The 20,881-nt window shown below is 35.3% G+C and overlaps 2 protein-coding genes across 4 annotated transcripts in view; both read left to right on the top strand.

Annotated features, from left to right (window-relative positions):
* LOC100370114 (carboxy-terminal domain RNA polymerase II polypeptide A small phosphatase 1-like) overlaps positions 1–9,774 on the top strand; it is a 40,686-nt gene extending 30,912 nt beyond the window's left edge. The window contains exons 4-8 of the mRNA XM_085496020.1: positions 587–643; positions 1,049–1,141; positions 1,745–1,843; positions 2,152–2,238; positions 4,232–9,774. Of these exons, the coding sequence (XP_085352146.1) occupies positions 587–643; positions 1,049–1,141; positions 1,745–1,843; positions 2,152–2,238; positions 4,232–4,414 (519 nt within the window). The 3' untranslated portion in view covers positions 4,415–9,774. The remainder of the gene's footprint in view (positions 1–586; positions 644–1,048; positions 1,142–1,744; positions 1,844–2,151; positions 2,239–4,231) is intronic.
* A 6,327-nt stretch (positions 9,775–16,101) lies between these two features.
* The window catches only part of LOC100369378 (advillin-like), a 60,970-nt gene continuing 56,190 nt past the window's right edge, over positions 16,102–20,881 (top strand). For 2 of the 3 annotated variants that reach the window (XM_078011066.2, XM_085495702.1), the window contains exon 1: positions 16,102–16,181. The gene's annotated coding sequence lies outside the window, so the exon portion shown is untranslated. The remainder of the gene's footprint in view (positions 16,182–20,881) is intronic. The other variant, XM_085495703.1, reaches the window with a different exon arrangement.

Here is a 20,881-nt window from a genome sequence, read left to right as displayed (position 1 = left end):
TATATTATAACCTTGAACATGAAGACAAAACTTATTAAATGCTAGGCAAAGTTTGATTGCAAAATAACTTTAGTAATCAGAGTGAATTTCACTATTTGTTTGGCTTGGTCACTGTCGTTATTGATATATCCTTCAAACTAATTCAAAGAGTTCACATAATTATGTGCATCGGAATGAGTTGAAAGAACAGGAAGTATTATTTCTCCTTTTATTGTACCAGCTTGTTCGGTTGTAATAGTCTCAGTGTTGATAGTAAAATTAAATCACCGTTTTTTTTTCCTATAAAAAGCATTTTATTACCAAAAACAACTAGTTTTTCAAGGTGATTGATTGACGCAATGATTGTAGTAATAGTAACTCATCTATAGGGTGTAGTTTACAAAGGTTATTATCTGTGTCTTTTAATTGTTAAAATTAACTACGGTATTGTCGTCTTTTACTATTCATACTTGTCTCAAAATTTTAGATCACGGCCTACAGCTCATAAGAAATTGTTTCCAAATTTACAGAAAATAACAAATATTGCGGCCACATTTTTGCATGAAAAACTGTCATTTATATTTAATACACGTTTGTTTCCACACAGCCTGTAAGTAATGCAGATTTTGTTGTCCCGGTAGAAATTGATGGAACAGTACATCAGGTAAAGGTCACCTCTAGAGGGCGCATATTAGTTTTTATAGAAGTCTGAAATCTCGTGCGAAAATATTTTTGTATTTTCGTTTTTTCATTGATTACATTTTTTTCTCAATTTGTGCGAATACATACATTTTATTAAGCACATTACTATTGTTGTAGATGTGTGGGACAATTTGAATATAAAACGTGTTTGGGAACGCAATTAAAAAATTCAAACATAAAAAACGAACAGCGAGCTGTAACAAACGCCAGTATTCAGACACACTGAAAAAATGTTTAGGACATGTGTGTCTACTGATGTTTATTCGTGCCATGAAATTTAATACTCGCAATACATTAGTAAGTATCGTCACAGAGTGCAACTTCAGGTTACGAGTTTGAATTTAACGCTTTCGTTTATGTCTTCCAGGTTTATGTTCTGAAAAGGCCATTTGTGGATGAGTTTTTACAGAAAATGGGTGAATTATTTGAGTGTGTTCTATTTACAGCTAGTCTTTCAAAGGTGAGTGAGTCATCGTATTACCAACCATCTACATTGATAAAAAGTCTGTTCTTGCTTTCATCACAGATAAAATCACCTACTTTCTCCAATTGTGTCTGAAAAAAAATACAGTTTTCACTGTGTACCTGCTCCTCTTACTCAATAATTGAGAGAAAAGTATGTTTCTACTATCATTATAACTATGACTCATTGTCTCACTGTGGGAGAAAAGCAGGTAGTAACAGTATGTGTGTGTTATATTATATTGTCATGTGATTTGTGCAAACAGGATTTGATATTCACACCCAGCTGCGTCTTCAGGATTGTTATTTTGCTTGTCTGGCATTCACATTTGTTAAGATATGTGCCACCCTATTACTGAGAAATATACAACACTGCATTGTAAAAGCTGCTTATTTCATAAGACAAATTTTTATGAATATAGATAGCCGGAGGGGGGGGGGGTATTTTATTCGCATATGTCTACATTACATCATTACATTTACATTATGCATTTGAATTTTTTTCAGCCACACCATTTTTATTTCAACACCTACCTGAAGAGATGCGGTAGATAATGTAGATGCCCATTATTTGTAATAATTGTTTCTATTTTTTCCTCAGTATGCAGACCCTGTTGCCGACCTGCTTGATAAGTGGGGTGTTTTCAGGGCTAGGTTATTCAGGGACTCGTGTGTATTTCACAGAGGTAATTATGTTAAGGTAAGACTGAAGTTTTTTTTTATTTAAAAAAAAAAAATTACGATTCTCAAATATTAATAACATTCCATTAAAAGTTTAATAGAAACCATTAAAGCGCATTTAAAAATTCATGTCATCACATCTTGCTTCAGAATTTACGTTATTTCATCAGCTATGAAAATAAGGATGGAATCAGATATTCATTAAATAAAAGTGGCTATTTCCTATCTAAATTAAAAAAAAAATTCAATTTCTTGACAAAATTCTGCTGTCAGATTAATGTTTCCCAATTAAGACAAATAATCCGTATATGTCTAATCTTGTCACAGGACCTTGGTCGACTTGGACGGGATTTAAAAAAAATTGTCATTGTAGATAATTCTCCAGCTTCTTACATCTTCCACCCAGACAATGCAGTAAGTAACTTTATTTGTTATTCTCAGTTGCCATCTGTGTCAACAATAACTATTTATTTGTTCATTTCTTCTTTGCGCTGTAACTTAGTGTGGAGATATCATACATGTCTGTGTGTCTTCACTGGCTATGGCTGTGTTTGTCATTAGTGTCTGTGTGTCTTCACCATCCATGTCTGTGTGTCTTCACCATCCATGTCTGTATGTCTTCACCATCCATGTCTGTGTGTCTTCATCATCCATGTCTGTGTGTCTTCACCATCCATGTCTCTGTGTCTTCACCATCCATGTCTCTGTGTCTTCACCATCCATGTCTGTGTGTCTTCACCATCCATGTCTCTGTGTCTTCACCATCCATGTCTCTGTGTCTTCACCATCCATGTCTGTGTGTCTTCACCATCCATGTCTGTGTGTCTTCACCATCCATATCTCTGTGTCTTCACCATCTATGTCTCTGTGTCTTCACCATCCATGTCTGTGTGTCTTCACCATCCATGTCTCTGTCTTCACCATCCATGTCTGTGTGTCTTCACCATCCATGTCTCTGTGTCTTCACCATCCATGTCTCTGTGTCTTCACCATCCATGTCTCTGTGTCTTCACCATCCATGTCTCTGTGTCTTCACCATCCATGTCTCTGTGTCTTCACCATCTATGTCTCTGTGTCTTCACCATCCATGTCTCTGTGTCTTCACCATCCATGTCTCTGTGTCTTCACCATCCATGTCTCTGTGTCTTCACCATCCATGTCTCTGTGTCTTCACCATCCATGTCTGTGTGTCTTCACCATCCATGTCTCTGTGTCTTCACCATCCATGTCTGTGTGTCTTCACCATCCATGTCTGTGTGTCTTCACCATCCATGTCTGTGTGTCTTCACCATCCATGTCTGTGTGTCTTCACCATCCATGTCTCTGTGTCTTCACCATCCATGTCTCTGTGTCTTCACCATCCATGTCTCTGTGTCTTCACCATCCATGTCTCTGTGTCTTCACCATCCATGTCTCTGTGTCTTCACCATCCATGTCTCTGTGTCTTCACCATCCATGTCTGTGTGTCTTCACCATCCATGTCTCTGTGTCTTCACCATCCATGTCTCTGTGTCTTCACCATCCATGTCTGTGTGTCTTCACCATCCATGTCTGTGTGTCTTCACCATCCATGTCTGTGTGTCTTCACCATCCATGTCTCTGTGTCTTCACCATCCATGTCTGTGTGTCTTCACCATCCATGTCTGTGTGTCTTCACCATCCATGTCTCTGTGTCTTCACCATCCATGTCTGTGTGTCTTCACCATCCATGTTTCTGTGTCTTCACCATCCATGTCTGTGTGTCTTCACCATCCATGTCTGTGTGTCTTCACCATCCATGTCTCTGTGTCTTCACCATCCATGTCTCTGTGTCTTCACCATCCATGTCTCTGTGTCTTCACCATCCATGTCTCTGTGTCTTCACCATCCATGTCTCTGTGTCTTCACCATCCATGTCTCTGTGTCTTCACCATCCATGTCTGTGTGTCTTCACCATCCATGTCTGTGTGTCTTCACCATCCATGTCTGTGTGTCTTCACCATCCTTGTCTGTGTGTCTTCACCATCCATGTCTGTGTGTCTTCACCATCCATGTCTGTGTGTCTTCACCATCCATGTCTCTGTGTCTTCACCATCCATGTCTGTGTGTCTTCACCATCCATGTCTCTGTGTGTCTTCACCATCCATGTCTCTGTGTCTTCACCATCCATGTCTCTGTGTCTTCACCATCCATGTCTCTGTGTCTTCACCATCCATGTCTCTGTGTCTTCACCATCCATGTCTGTGTGTCTTCACCATCCATGTCTGTGTGTCTTCACCATCCATGTCTCTGTGTCTTCACCATCCATGTCTCTGTGTCTTCACCATTTTTCTTGACCGTTTGGGTATTGTCATATTTTTACCACAAACCCCTACTGTTTCTTAGCAACTACTATCATCCACTCATCTGCCTGTTTTTCTCCCACCAGGTGCCTGTAGCTTCATGGTTCGATGACATGTCTGATACGGAACTGCTAGATCTTATACCATTTTTAGAAAGTTTAGCGAAAGTTGACGACGTGCATACAGTACTTCACAACCAGCAGAACATGAATGGCCCGTTATGTATATCATCCAATAATACAACACAACTTAATTCTGTAAACTCATAGCCTACCACTTCCTGTCTGTATTATCACTGTAGCTAACTGTACTCCGAAATAGTATGAAAATGTACATGTACTGCTTTTGCGGACTCGTGCTTTCCAACCATCAAGATCCTTCAGAAAATTTGAACTTTGACCTCATAATGCGAACTATCAGGTTCAAATTACAAGGCATATTCAAATCAGTTTATTTTGTGCTGTGGATTGTGTTCAGTCACATTAAATGCAAAAGTTAATTTAATATTTTGTTTAAGGGGATGATTATGGCTGTGCATTTGCTATCATCTATAATTGGACATGTATATTATGCGTAAAAATATCCTGTTCGTTCGATTGGAACACACACTGAGCATGAGCTCCGCCCTTTAAAAAAAAAGATGTGATGTTCCTCTTGATCGATCATGATAGTGTTATGCCGAGTCAACTCTCTCATGTATGACAACTGTTACCATGGTAATCTGATCACTAGTCACTTGGCACTGAATCTGTAATAAATAAGATGTGCTAGTAAAATGTATGTTATTAATTACTTGTCACTCACCTGCAATACTTGTACATTTACATTTTCATACTGTTTCATTGTATGTGTCATGGCCACAGGAAATTTGTTGAGAAATTTTGTTTTTGCATTTTTAAATGAACTCTGATGTCCCTTGATTTTAAATAATCATTTACAAAACTCTCTGTACGTGTCTCCATAATGCATTGTGCTGGTGACAAGTTCTTGCAACCTCGTCATCGCAAATTATTTGTGCTCATCTGTCTCTGTTCTCTCTTCTTCTTTTTTCTAACAGTAAACTGCTTTTATTCAGAAATTTTGAATCAGTGATTTTGACAAGCGTCTTTAAATTCAATTGCAAAAACACGAGTGGTGAAATTTGACATTGTTCAGTACTTATTTTTTTGTTGCGATTTGGTAAACAGAATATCATGAATTCACTCCACAAGTATACACACATACAATGTGATTGTCTCTTTTACATGAAAGATAGAAATATCCAAAAATACCTTGTTGCCAGGACAACCTCTCAGAAAAAAATGGTTATTCGCATGAAAACACATTTGTCCAATAACATTCTGTGTCAAATACTTTGGGTGCTAAAGTTCATTTTTTCACCACAAAGTAAATTTGAAAAATATTTGGCAGCTACAACGATAGTTAAGTACACGATCCTGCTTTTCAAACCACTGCTGACAGATGCATCCATTTTGCATAGCCATTTTCCTTATTTGGTTTTGCCTGTGGCCAAAGTAACAATTCCCTCCCATGATAATTGTCCTTATGCAAGGCACAAACAGTGATACAACAATCTGTTGAATCATATTGCGCACAAATGAACTTATCCAGTGTCGAATAATTTCATTATCTTATCTATGCCATTAGTAAGGACCAAAAACTGTCTATTTCTTATGGCCAAGTAGTGTTTTCATGTGCAATGCTTAGACAAAATAATTATTAAGTTTTGTATATCTGTTTTTAATTCTGATGTAGTTTTTGTGTGTTATCGTGTATTAACCAGTGGTCTGCTACAGTGATAATGTCATTTGCTTTCAAATTTGACAGATCTGGTTGTACTGCTGTTGCCATGGTGACTTATGTTAATTGCAAGCATTTATCATTATGCAGATATCTAGAAACTGAAATACTAACGCATCCCTCCCCCACTTGAATTATTAGGCTTTGTTACCATGGCAACTGTCAATACTCCAAATAGACTGTCAAAAAAGCTAGGAATACAAAATAACAAAAAAAATATTTTTTCTACCAATTTTCTATGATCCTTGTAATTTTTGAGGTTTTATCTGAGTCGTAATATTTAGCAAGAAACAGAATTTTACTACAAATTTAAAAACAAATTAAAAGTCTAGTAGTGTGAATATCTATTCTCTACTATTTGTTTACTGTACAGTCGGGATACTGGAATTTTGTTTGTTACTTATGAATATTTTAATCGTATACACAACATCAATTATTGTTTAAGCTGATATGTACCTGCAATTATACCCATTCACCCCTCTCTCTCTCAATATGGAATAGTCCAATGAGGGTGGGGAGTAATTTGCTGATATTAAAAGGGGTGAAAGGTTTAGGGGTGGGGAGCACTGTTGGGAAATTTTGCCATCAGTGCCTTTTTTCTGATTTGTATAAAAAAAACAATATTTTGTTTTCATTGTGTGTGTATTGCATCCCCTACATAGTATGAGAATTAATTTTTTTTTTTTTTTTTTTAAATAACCAAGTTTGATAGTATTTTACCCAATGTATGTATGTACAATGTATTTAGCTAATTTCACTGCATTTTTTGTGTGTTTTCCACATCTGTCTCTGAGGAGTTGAAAAATATATTTCTGTGTTGGTGTGGAATTCGTTGCTAAAATGCAAAGTGACTTACAATGGTCACAATTTTTTTTTTTTTTTACATTTTTTGTGAAGTTCTAACTGCTAGATATGAAATCTACTAAGATCTGAAAAAAAATATTTGAGGGTCGTATATTTACTAAACTAATGAGGATTTTCAAGGAAACGTAAATTCACTGGTAATCTTTTTTTTTGCTTTTGTTTTTAACTTGAAGACAAATCAATTTGTAGCTTTCTTTGATTTTTATTATTTTTGTTAACTCTACTAAAGCGACATAGTCGTCACAACCTGTCCAATGCAACGGGTAAATTTGCTGACTGACGCTTTATGCAAATATAAAGACAGTTCTGTAACGGTTTATGTCAACACCGTAAATATTAATTCTTGTGTAACCATGCATGTGTGAGGATGAAGGAAGATTCAAAGCGCCATAGTCGACATTGTTCAATGCCATGTGGGATTTTGCCGACTGTGACAGTTTTGTAATGGTTTATGTTGACACCATTGATCAATGTTACTGGTGACAATTGTCTAATATATATCTGTAGTGACATTCGAATTGTGGAGTGAAGCAGGGAGAACATACCGGTAGATTAATAATAAGAATCTTTTTACAGATTTGGACTTGGGAGAATAATCTGTGCATTTGGTGTGATGAGATTAAGAAAATCCATTAAGAAAAAAGTTTTGACAGCTTCTTGAATCAGAAACAGATGTGGATATAAAATTTTGAGTTTTGGACAGCATTCTGGAAATAAAATGTTTGGTGGTGTTTTTGAGATTTTCGGAAATTAATATTCTTGTGAAATGTTTACAGTATTATTCTCTAAAAAGCAAGCTTTCAGAAAAAGAGTTAGTTTACTATATTTACCGGTACATAAATTATTACATGTGAATTTGAGCAAATTTGACGAGCTGGTCAAAAGCAGATCCAGGTGCTTTTGTGGGAATTAAAAAACAACATTGTTTAGTCATTTTTACCCTGCCTCACTAACTCAACTACTATGGAATATAGTGTGTTCCAACTTCTTTTAACCAAACACTGCATCGGTACTAGTACTATTAATATTTGACGAAGTATCATTTTATGTTTGGGAAAAATTAACAAAATATTACTATGTGAACTTCTATTTCGCAAAATGTAGATATACTGTAAAATACTTTATTTTCACTTAGAATTTACTTTCGCTGAAGGGATGATTCAATGAAAATAAAGTCCAGCGAATATACATTTTTTTCCTATATCTTACATTCAACTCGTCAAAATCAGTGAAAATAAATTCCATACAAAACACCCAAAAAGTCTATTCAGCGAAAATTTATTCCAGCTAAAATAAAGTATTTTACAGTATATACTGGGTAAATACGGCATATGAATCGCCCAATTGTCCAAGCTAGAGTCCCCTCGTTTTATGTCAATTTCATTTCTGACATGTATATGTAATATTTACCAGCTATTCTGTAAAAAAAAAATCTCCCCATGGCTAAAATGTATTTTCAGCATAATACTTTGAACAGAAGTAATACAGATGACTTCTAGATTTGTAACTAGCGTCCTCCTGTGACAGTGGAAGTGAGGATTTTGTGTGTAGCGCCCTCACACATCTAAACAAAATATACCTCTTATTTTGTTTTACTGCTCGACTCTTATTTCTGTTCTGTCTTTCCTGTGTTCATTTCGAATATTGGGCGAGAAGTATGTATTTAACTTTGATCTAAAGCCAATTCCCCTATCTTCTGTGAGGATGAATGTTGGTGATTAAAAACAAAGTGCTCAATGATGTCTGCTATGTTGAATTTAGTCAAGTTTGACCTCTGATTTTATAGTTGGGTGATATCACCACAAAGCAGAAATAATCCACTACTGCTGGTTGTATTGCCAACTTGTTACTGGACAGTTCTTACTCTTGTTGCTCTAAGCAGTCATTGTCACAGGGGGCGTTCATTTGATAGTGCCTGAATGCAAATTTTGTAGGTACTTGATCTTGGCATGTCAAGGTCAGGTTAGGAATGGAATGGGAAAGTTTGCTATGTGAATGATTCAAGTTATTATTTCAGGTTTTGATGCTCAAAACTTGAGCAGATAAATAAATACGTGTCAAAATCTTGATTAAAATGATACCTCTGGAATGATGGCAATGCCAAAGTTTTCTTAAGGTGGAAGTCTACTCATAAATTAAAATACCTAGATTTATTCATTTTGCAATAAACTGTACTCCAAGGCAATACAAGGATATTGACTTTAAAAAGGTTGGGGGTCACCAGCCTTTTTTTTTTCAAGAAATTGATGGTTGTATTTTAGTGGAAAGTCACCATTTTGGCATGTGTATAATGCTTTCACCATTGGTTCCTATGGCAGAGATATTATGCCATATCTCAAATTGTAGCCTATGCTATATACGCTAATAAAATAATATATATTGTTAATGATGGAGTACTTTTTGTTTTGAATTATTTAAAAAATCCAGATTTTGAAAAGTGTAAAAAAATGCAATTTTTCTTTAACATTGTGTTCTGGGGAATTGTTCTAAAAATAGCAATTTTCAAGAAATATTAGGACACGTTTCTCAAAAAGCTTAAATAATAATAATGCTATTTCAATTTACCATGGGACATTAGCTTCATGATTGTACATAATAAACACTATCATGCAATTTAAGATCAATTTTGTCAAAAATTATGAATAGGCTTCTACCTTAAATGTTTCTATTCATGCAATTAGAAACTAGACAAATATAAATGATGTTCCATGTGCCATCCCAGGGATGTAAAGGTGCCTCTTTAAGTAGGCTCTGAGCTCTATCTGGTGGCACAGGGTAGTTGAAGTGGTTGGCATGCCAACAATTATTTTAAAGTGCAATTCTGGAATGTCAGCTGTATCTGTGTTACACTGACATTGAATCATGTTCTGTACACCTACAATTATTTAAGTTTCACCCAGAATCCTGTCTGCCAATATACGTTATATCCTGGCTGTTTTTAGCAATAAACATTTATGCTAAAACATGTGCTCTGTATATTTGATTCAAATAATGGTTGACCATTATTTTTGTGGGGAGGTCACAATCTGATGAAAAAGAAGCGAAAAATAACTTGCAAGCCCCTGTAACCTGTCTACCCCTATCAGAAATAATGGTCCTGCTGATTCAGTTTGTACTGGTAATACTTCACTATAATGGGGGGAGGGGGGTCTCTCTATTACCTTATTGTCTTTTCGCATAACTGCTAAAGGTCACACATCCTGGTTATTTCAACAGATGTGATTTCTCCCAATATTTTTTTAACAAATAATGCCAACAGTTATTAACAACAGTTTTACACAACATGTGAGGTTATGGTATTGAGAACTGATGTCTCTATGCATTAACACTACCCCCCCCCCCATGAAAGGTCCATAATGTACCCTTGAGAGATGCGAGTGATGCCTGAAATGTAGTGACAGCACAGTTCTAGTTATTGGGCAGATCCAGGCATATTCCCATGCACCAATCAGATTCACCAAAAAATGTAAGGATTTTCCAGACTTCAAATGGCATGACAAATAATTCAGTCTTGGGTTGTATTTAGTGGGATCCTTCACAGAAGTACCAATTATTTTTACTTTGTACACTGTTTGTGACTTTGTAATCTTGGTTTAATTTTTGGAGATTAATATCAAGCCAAGCTCTTGTGAAATCTTTTTTTACTCCTGTGTGCGAAGCAGACCTGATTAGTTTTGATTGATATATGTGCATACTAATTGCCTAATTTGCATAATAATTAACCAAATTTCAACTTCTTCACCTTTATCTCAAAAACCAATAATTGCATTTTAATAAGACTTGGTATATACATATATATAAGCTTGGGGATAAAGCATAGTAATTATTTAATTTCCATAATAATCATCACATTTCAATGAAACTGGGTCAGATGCGCTGAGGTAATCCAAGGGCATGATTACTTTGTTCAAACATTACATATTGATTAATTTGTATAAGACAATTTCTAATATCTTAGAAAAATCAGATTTTATTTGAACTCTATAGATCCTCTGAAATAAATCAGACTACAAACTGCAGATATAAAACCAAATTTATGTTCTGTTTATTTTAGAAACTTCATTCAATACTGTGGATCACAAGTATTAGTTTTGTTTGAAAGGCTATTTTTTTTTTTTTTTTTAATTTGCGCATGCGAGGGAATCGTATGCTAAGAACGCAAAGGCTAATGAATGTTTGTTTTTTTTTGTAAACAACGACACGCGCAGAAGACGATTACCCCAGTACTATCAATGCACAGGAGTTATTTCTGAGCTAAATTTGATTCGTTTTGATTCTGTTTGTGTAATTTTGCTTCCTTTGGAGGTTGATGTACTGTGACAAACAAGTTGGTAAATCAATAATTCATCGATCAGGGACATGAAATTGCCTCATAGTTACTATCGCCGGTGTTTAAAGGTTCCTACTACTTGGATATGTGGCAAGTTTACTGCTTTCGTAGTTTCGGGGTCACAGTGTCGACGCTTTTTGCACACTGTGCGGTGAATCAAGGTATGTGTGGCATGCGCCACCTATCAATCAACCGTCTCTGCTTGTTTTCTGTGGTCGCCATTACATGGTCAATTATACAAAAGCTAACTAACTATTCATTTGCGCAGACAACTGTTTCCACCTGTTTTCAGTCGCGCAACTACATGTACAATTGAGTCTAAAATGTGTCGTAATTTAATAGTTTATTGTGTTGCACTACTATATAACAAGTTGGACGTATTTACGTATGCATGAAAAAAATGGTAATCAGATTTTGAAAATTAAATTGAATCGACCGAAATGATGGAATTGTATCACATAAAAACAAGTCACGAAGGTATTGCACCGACGTAAAAACTGGGACGCTGTTGAGGGCGTCAACTTGCAACCAATGACCAACATCAACCTGGCTCATACAACTTTTAACACAAAATATACCACGGTAAAGACGACATGCAAACAAAGTAATGTAAGTAATTATCATGGGTTTAAATGAAGCATAAATCATTTTTTGCTAAATTTCAAAAAGTATGAGACATGTAACGGGACAAGAGTTGAGTGAGGTGTTGCCCAGGGAGACAGTGAAGTAGCTCCTCAATGGTTGATACAGCTCGCACTCTAAAACGAAATTAAATTAAATTCGTCTTCTTTACTACCTGAATTGACATCTGTTTCACGGTGTTATGAATTATTTTGACGGTCTTTATCAATTTCCAGATGTCGATTTGAACAATGTACTGTTGTTTTTTTTGTAAACACTGACAGAAACTTTCAAAAGTGGTTGACTGCTTCACCACACAAAACAAATGCAAACCACTCCGCGAATGCCCGGATATTTTGACAACAGGAATAATCATAAGAGACACTGGTAGTATAAATAATTATAGGAGTATTACTCTAATTTTAGTAAAATAATTACCACTATATTAAAGAAGACTAATTGGGCTGATACGAAGGGAGTGGCAAGCAGGATTCAGGTAAGGGTGTTTAATTGATTGATGTGGTTGAAATGGTTTAATGGTTTTTATTTTTTGCATGTAGGCTCAATTATATTATTTATTTAGAACTCGTACGTTGAAAGTACGACCAATTTGTATTTATCCACCAATAACGTTGCAAGCACGGCTGAATCACATTATTAATTTACAAATCGCACACGTATGGCGCTCTTGTATGTACCTACCAACAAATCACGCGCTGCAAGCAGGCCTTCTATTTACCCATAACTCGTCGCGCGTTGAAAGTACAGCCCGTCAGTATTTATTTACAGTAAATGAAACTTGAGCGAGTAAACCACGCTGCTCGCAATGATTGAAATCCTATATGTCAAGATCATTTAACTTTCAACAACAAAACACAAGTGAAGAGCTGGTTGCAGTTTGCTTGTAATATTGATGTGTTGATGGCAAAATAAAAAGCAAAGCCATTGTTGTTTTACTGTGGTCACGTCACCTAAAACAATTACATGTACTAGTAACTGAAATCGATCACTCAAATAATAATAACGTAATGTTGCCACGAATTCACAGTATTAGGTCCAAAAATAATTAAAAATACGTCGTGCTTGTAATATGCAAGTTATACACGCATGGAGGTATACCTCCATGTTATAAGTAAATATATATATATATGAAATTGTGTCAGCAGAAACCCTCCCGAAACAAATAAAATGTGAAAACCAGCAAATTATTGTGCCAAAATTCCCGATTCTCTAAATTCCCGACTAAAATTATTCACACCACGTAAATATCGATTTCTTCTCTAAAAGTACATTTATTCATTGGTGATGCCAATTTACCGCAGCATATTTGTGACGTGGTCGTCTCATTGTTTTACGGTATAAAATCAGGAACGGGTGACCACCAGGTCAACCAGGTTAACATTCATCGTGACCATTTGCAACCACTGTACATGTACAGGCTTTCGATATGCTGCCCTCAACGGTTACGGGTAGACACTAAACACTAAAAAAAAAAACGAAAATATTTATAGTAGGACTAGATTTTGAAATTATTTTTATAGTTTTTTTCGAGAAACTGAAAAACGGAAGCTGTCGAGAACTAAAAAAGAGGTATCAAATGGCGCAATGCATTTCGAAAATGATTACATTGAATCATTTTTATGGAAAAAAAAACAGGCCAGAAGAACCATGTCAACAATCGTATACAGCCTTGAAAAGACAGCAGTGGAGTGGTGCTCATTGCCTTACATAACAGGTGTAATTTCATAAAAGTTACCCTGACCTTTATACCGTTCTGAATATTTAAGTTATAATTAGAACGTTCCAGCTTACTATCTCTTACTCGTTGGATGAGCGGATACAAAACAAAGTAACGATGGTTATTCACCGTTGATGGCGGATTTAAAACACATCAGAGCACTCGAACTCAAAGCTGTGGAGCTGTGTGCGATAACAAATAATTTCAACGACGCAGAGTTACGTGAGCATAGTAGAATATTGTGTTATGAGAATATTTTATTGTTAAAATCAAACATCCTTATAACATACTGCTGCTGGAAAGCCCACCACTACGTAGTTTTCACAAATAAATCAATTCATTCCTCTCTAACTGAATATATTCCTGTATAGTGAAAAAACAAAATTAACAAAAGACGAATAAACCACAAAAAAGTGTGCATGAGTGACACACTGCTCCCTCTGTTGACATGAAATTCATATATCATAAAAAACAACATCAATAGCGCCACATACGACGAGCTGCGAAAGGACAATTGTTTTTCAAAATTAAACCAATCGATAATGGTGATCTAATGATGTATCCTCATACTATCTAAATACACTATTCCACAAACCACAGGAATTGGGGGTGTTCTCAAATTAACAAAGTCCAACAAAAAATTGAGAATTTTGCAATATAATAACGCTCCCCTTATTCATCACATGCAGACTGACTTCGGAACAACGCTAATTGAACAAATATATTGTCGATAGATACTCGGACCTAGGCTGACACATATGGTATGTAGAAAAATGGTTGTTAATCGTTGTCCTTGGTAATTATTCAATATAACCAGATGCTTTTCAACAGTCGTATCTGAATAGAGTAGAACACTACCATTTCTATAAACCGCGTTTTCTGGCCCCGTGATGGAACGCTTCTGTGGCGGCAAAGTTACACAATATGATTCAGACCAACAACTGTGCTTGGTTGTGTAATAGTTAGAATATAGTATCATTCATTAAAACATAATCTCTATTAATGGGCCATATAACTACAAATCAAAACGATATGGCTATTTGAACAGCTCTTGCGTCACCCATTTCACATCATTGAGATGTTTCGTCGCGAGATGGCGCGATTTATAGGAAAGGTGCAGAACACGCATAAAATAAAATTACCATTATTGAACTACGTATTTTCTACTCATGAACTTTTGTAGATAGATATTTCATTTAACACAAAAGTTAATATGAATGAAAAAAAAAACATAAAATAAAATTCAAGTTAATTGTCCAAAATAGACTAAACTTAAGCTTAGAAATAAAAAAAAATGCTATTTCAACTTCAAAATAGTACGAGCTTGAACAATCTGACTATTTAGACATGTGAGTAAACATGGAATTCATCCCAAATAGCCTGTTCATTACATAGAAGACAAGACCTTTGCTCTGAAGGTGTTTTATTGTATATATTTTTTTTTAAATGAGTAATAAGAAATGCGAAACTTCGTGAAGCTGTCTCTGTGTTGCACATTTTTGATTGGACTGAAAAATAGTTATCTATATTGCGTCCGTATCCTTATTAGGATTTTGAATAAAATGCAATACAGATGTGAATAAAGACAAACAAATAACAAGCAAGGAAAAACAACAAAACTAACAAACAATTTGAGGTACAAAAACCATGGAAAAAAAAAGAAAGAGGAATGTTCATCATATTTGTGTTGGTAAAATATTTTAGTTTACTAATGCATGTTCATGACCTTATCTTGAGGTAGCTGACTTTACTGTTTTCAATTTATCTTTGGGTTTAAAACAGTTCTCTTTGTATTTCACTATTTGTACGATTGTTTTCTCATCTTCATTATTTAAAATAAATTTTTTTAGTTTTTCTTTACTTTTTGCTAAATGTGGGGGTGATAAAGATTTTTCTTTCAGAAAATGTTCTTCATCCTCTATGACGTTCTTCTCCCAAAATAAACTCTTTCTGTCAAATATATCTGTGTTATTGTATCCCCTAGTCTCGATTTCCTATCAATTGTATTTTATTTTATTGTACGACAGCCGAAAGAATATAGACATTTCACTGTCGGTGGGCAAGTTCCGTCGCCATTTTCACATTGTCAACCCACAATCATACTATTCTTATGAAACAGCCCAGTCGATGACGAACGGTTCACGTGTGAGTGGGCGTGGCACCACCAGGGACACACATATCGCCAGGTATCTTATCAGTTCCACCAATGTTTATCGTTGCGATATAGCCATGATTCACAATAAAAAAAATGCCATTTTACTATTTATTTAGTAAGGATTTATTACAGTAAGTCTTGGTCACCGGCGTCTGGGTCCTCGTCTGAGACATCTTGCTAACAATTTAAGCGTAGGAGTCAGTCACATATAGGTGTGTTTCAACAAAAGTAGTGCGTTCGGGCGTGGTGCGTTTTCCGGGTATCAGTCCGCGTTTGTTAAGCATATGATTTGACGGATAATATTAATGATCTACAATAATCACCACTAATTAAAAGCACGAAATGTAGAATATGTAAAACTGTTGGGGGTACATTTATAAATATTTAAAAATTGTTGCTTATATTAGGACTACTTTAACGTGACACGCGGAACTATATGTAGTAAACTGTTCAGGGTGTGTGTATGCTAATAGCTCTCTGAGCACTGAGGTCAAAGCTCTTACAAGACCACCATCACTAAAGTTGCAGGTAATTCCAAGTTTTTTTTAATTTTATCTGAAATTTTTGACATGAGGCAAATCCTCAGTTATAGTAAGGGGGCTATACATAACTGTCATATTATGCTAGACATTTTTGAAACGTTATTTCGCCTATGGAGTGTGTGCGGGGTACGTGGTTTTGTTTTGACTTCAAGAGCGACGGGACGAACTAAAATTCGACACAGGTGGTTCTGACTTGCACGGCCTTAGATAAACCAGCTCAGAGTAATCCCACTTTTGTACATTTTCCCGCTAATAAGACGTTTCACGTCCATGACAACACTGTTGTAGACAATTTATGTCTTTCACTAATTTGTGTCTGTGTTTCTGTCGGTCCGCACTGTGACCGGTACCTCTTTAAAATGTCGTGTTGATCGAGTTCGATCGATAATGGTCATACCAAAAATGGTAAAGTAGTATGCAAGTTTTTCTGATGATCATTAAATGCACGGGTTGAACTTTGCGCCCTGTTCCTGTTGCACCCTTTTGCAATAATGTATTTTTTTTTCTGGAAGCTTCCAGCCTTGCAGCCTGCTAATTAAACGATAAATCAAAACTCGACGTGTAAACGCGATCACGATCGCAGTTCCTCCCGTAAGATTTCGAGGATTGTGAGCCTCTCCCACAAATATTTCTGGAATGCAGGGTAAAAATCTCCGCTGTACCCCAGAATTATTCATGGTTGTCGCTCAACCCTCTTTAAACAGGACCTCTTGAAACAGAATACATATCGAATATCAGGGATAAAACTGTTTTGTATGTATCTCTGTGTTGATATGAATCGTGTTGTGTTACATACCAACTCGATTACCAGTCTGCTGGCAATGTCAAACTGAGGTCATTGCCCCCTGTGGTTTTAAACCAGATTGACATGATATGCCACAATTTTGACAAACTTATTTTCCCGAGGACTTAGTGAATGATACCTGCCATTTACAAATTATGATATTTTTTAGCTCAATTCTCTGATTTGATTTGAAACATAGTTACGTGCTATGAAGTGATGTTACACCAAGATCCTGTGAAAACTTAAATGTTGAATAAGGCGTACTATAAAATACTGCCTGCAACAAATGTAAACAAAAATAATACTGTAGAATACTTTATTTTCGCTTGGAATTAATTTTCGCTATTTTTGCTGAAGGAATGATTCAGTGAAAATAAAATCCAGCGAATAAACCTTTTTTCCTATATTTTGAATTAACCTTGTCAAAATACAAAATGTTTTGTATTCCACACAAAACATCCAAAAATTCTTTTGAGCAAAAATTAATTCCAGCTAAAATAAACTATTTTAAAGTAGCTCTTTCATTTTAAGTTGGGATGGGGGGGGGGGGGGGGGCAACTCTGTAAAGGAGATGTACACTTCCTGTTTTTGTTGATTTCTATCTGCGAATCATGCTAGCATTAATTATCAGTTTATTTTGTTGAGTGCACTGTATGTAAGTAACTTAAAACTTGTTGGGGTTATAATAATAATAATAATAATAATCTTTATTGCATCCTTAGAAATACAATCTTTCTATCAGTCTACAGCAATAAACTAATAAAATAAGTTGACTTATGTCTTGGTCAAATCTAAAGTATGGTATACAAAAAAACTTGTACCATTCATACTTAAGTCCTTGTTTATTTGCTCTATTAGAAGAGCATTTCTAGCATAATTTGTACAGTAAAATCTGTATTAGAAACCACATCCCTAATAGAAGTCGCACCCATTCTTTTTGAATAATTGAGAACCAAATAATCGTCATTTCTCATACGTGTAGGTGCTCCATTAGAAGCTGTTGCCTTGTACCATTTTAATAGAAGCTGCAGTTTGTAATACAGATTTTACAGTAATCGGTATAGTTAAAGTGAGGCATATTTTGACCATTGACTTTGTGACTGTATTTTACATAAACTGATGCACTTTATTAATCAAAATTAAATATATTTCTCCCAAAGGTGACTCGTGGGTAGTGTTCACAATTTTTGTTTGTCGCATCTATGAATGACCTAATTTTAGAGATTCCGGTCAACAACACTACTAGATGTGCACAGCTGCACACCAATCAAACTTAATGTTATATATATACTAGACAGCAGAAAAATTTACCATATTTGTTTTATTAGCGCATTTGAACCAACTGTTTTTATTGTATGCTTGATCATTGACTTATTTTGACCATAGACACACCTGTGTTGATTATGTAATTGTCTGCGCTAGTAATAGAGCAAATACAACATTGTTTGTATTTTGACATTGTAAGTCAGAGGATTGAAGCATGGAGGTAATGATTGAACTAACTTTGTCATGTTCAGTATCTCTTAATCTGCATAATATTGTGACTTAATCAGGGGTTTTTCTAGAAAAAAACTGCAAGAGGGAGTACTGCAATTCAGCTGTCCTCTTAAGTAGGGAAGATGGGTTCTTCCTACCAGGATGTGGAGTTTTTGATAATTCTAAGTTAAAATGGAACATTCTATGATTTCCTTGGGACCAAAATTACTATCAAACAGGTCACAGTTGAAGACTGGTTTTATGGTTGCCAGAGGATCTGCTCCCCAGGGTAAGGGGGTGCATGGCCATGGCATGAGGTCGCTGTGCCTGTTCTCTTGTTTAAAAAAATCCCTGCTTAATATAGAGTTTTAAATACTTGCAATGAGATGTGGCATGTATAATATAAAGAATATTCATAATGAACTAAATAAAACATTTGACATCAAGAATGTTACTGACATTAAATGTTGTGTTGACAGATTGCATTACCTTAACCTTTTCTCCGCCTGACTTTCTCACCCAAATTTTTCTGCAGTTTGTTTAATATTCTGCATTATTTCTGGAAATGAACCCTAATTTTGGAGCCAAGAGACAAAATTTGAATAAATTTTCAGTTTTTACTTAAAAATTTAGCCTTTTCAGTCCCAATAATCTGAAAGAAAGTGCAGACTACATTGAATTAACGGGACTATTTTTTGAACTTATTATGGAAAGAGGGAACTGGTGATGAAAAGGTTAAAGTGATACATGTATGCGTGTTGCAGTATTTTTTCTGCTTCTTACGCTAAATTACACTGTTAGATTGAGATATTAAATATGTTGAAAATAGTGGTAGCATCCTGTATTATGACAGTTTTAATATCATAATAATATGAGGTTATTACGAAGATACCTCAAAGTTATGCACAAAGACAGCGGCAGTATCGACCGACGCGCAGTGGAGGTCGATGCGACAGCGTACTGTCTGAGTGCATACTTTGAGGTATCTTCGTAATAACCTTATTATTATACATCTATTCCTACCAAGGATACATCATGGGAATGCCGAAACCTAAAAAGTTTAGAACAGAATCAGCGAACTTCTTTGTATGGAGTCCAGTTAAATCCTGGTGGCAGCCATGTTTGTTTTTATTAATTCCACATTTGGAATTTGAATTTCCTAATATGGGAGGATGAAAATACCCCGTAAAATAACGCATAATTACGGCACGCTGTAACCAATGGCGTTACGGTGACAGATGTATAATAATGATTAATAAACTTCCAAAGTAGACTGTAAGGTGATGCACTGTTTGATGTTTATATCACTTGCAATGTTATCCTGCATTCAATCAACTTTCATTCCATATGTTAGTCACTAGTTTATGATTGTTATTTTCTAGTCTTGTTGTGTATTGATGTAATTAGTATAAGTGTCATGACAGGATCTCTGTATCATTAACACAGCTAACATTTCCAACAACGTGTAATGTAAATCTAGTAATCTGATTGCAAAGTAAGAAAATAACCAAGTTAAGGCAGTATTTCACACGATATGTAATTTAGTTTTCCTAATATAGTAAGCATCTTGTCTGATTAACAAGAGACCTTCTGCTGAACCAGCATCAGATTTGAAATAAATATTTTCTCGATATTGGTATTACAATGGTTTTTACATCAATGTTTTGGTATTTGTGCACACAATTATTTTCACATTGAGATAACCAACTTGATTTGTGTCAGATGAAATTGATATCTCTAGAACAAGAATTGTTAGTCTGTGCCTTGGGCTGCTATTATTTGCAAGCCCTGGAAATTATTCAAAGTTGATTTTGACACAAGAAGAATCTATTCTGTCTGTGGCACTATTTTTCTGTATGAACAGTCTACACAAGAGTACACATTGTTTTTGCTTGGTGCATTTCATTGGGTTACTCACTTATTGAGACTCTATTATGTGTTGCAAGTTAGTATTTCTATGCATTTTCCAAAGGGTCCTCGCTTGACTATAAATATATGTATGTATGTGTATCTTGATGATATGCATTTCTAAATTTAGATATATGCTTTTAATAACATAAATATATCATCTTTTTTTTGTTCTATATAAAAGTATCAATTATATATAGATGTAAGACTAGCTGGGAGCCATGTTTTATTTGTAAATTCCATCTTGTATGTTTTATCTCATATGTTTGCTAAATTATTCAATTCCTGTTTTTTTTTTAATCTAGGTAAGACTGTGTACTTGGGGTTGGGTTGGCTAACATGTACGTGTTAGGTTGGGGTGCTTGCATATTGTCGACTACATTTATGGTATAAGGCCGAATTTAACTAATTTGATTGGTTTTGATCAAATAGTTGCATGTAGTACACTTATGAAGTATCATTACTGATTTTCCCTACACCACTGTTGATCATAGCTGTTTTGCCATTCCTTTCTCAAA

The sequence above is a fragment of the Saccoglossus kowalevskii genome, chromosome 22 (genome assembly GCF_978046115.1).
Source record: "Saccoglossus kowalevskii chromosome 22, keSacKowa6.1, whole genome shotgun sequence".
Taxonomy (NCBI): domain Eukaryota; kingdom Metazoa; phylum Hemichordata; class Enteropneusta; family Harrimaniidae; genus Saccoglossus; species Saccoglossus kowalevskii.
This window is presented reverse-complemented; position numbering and strand designations above follow the sequence as displayed.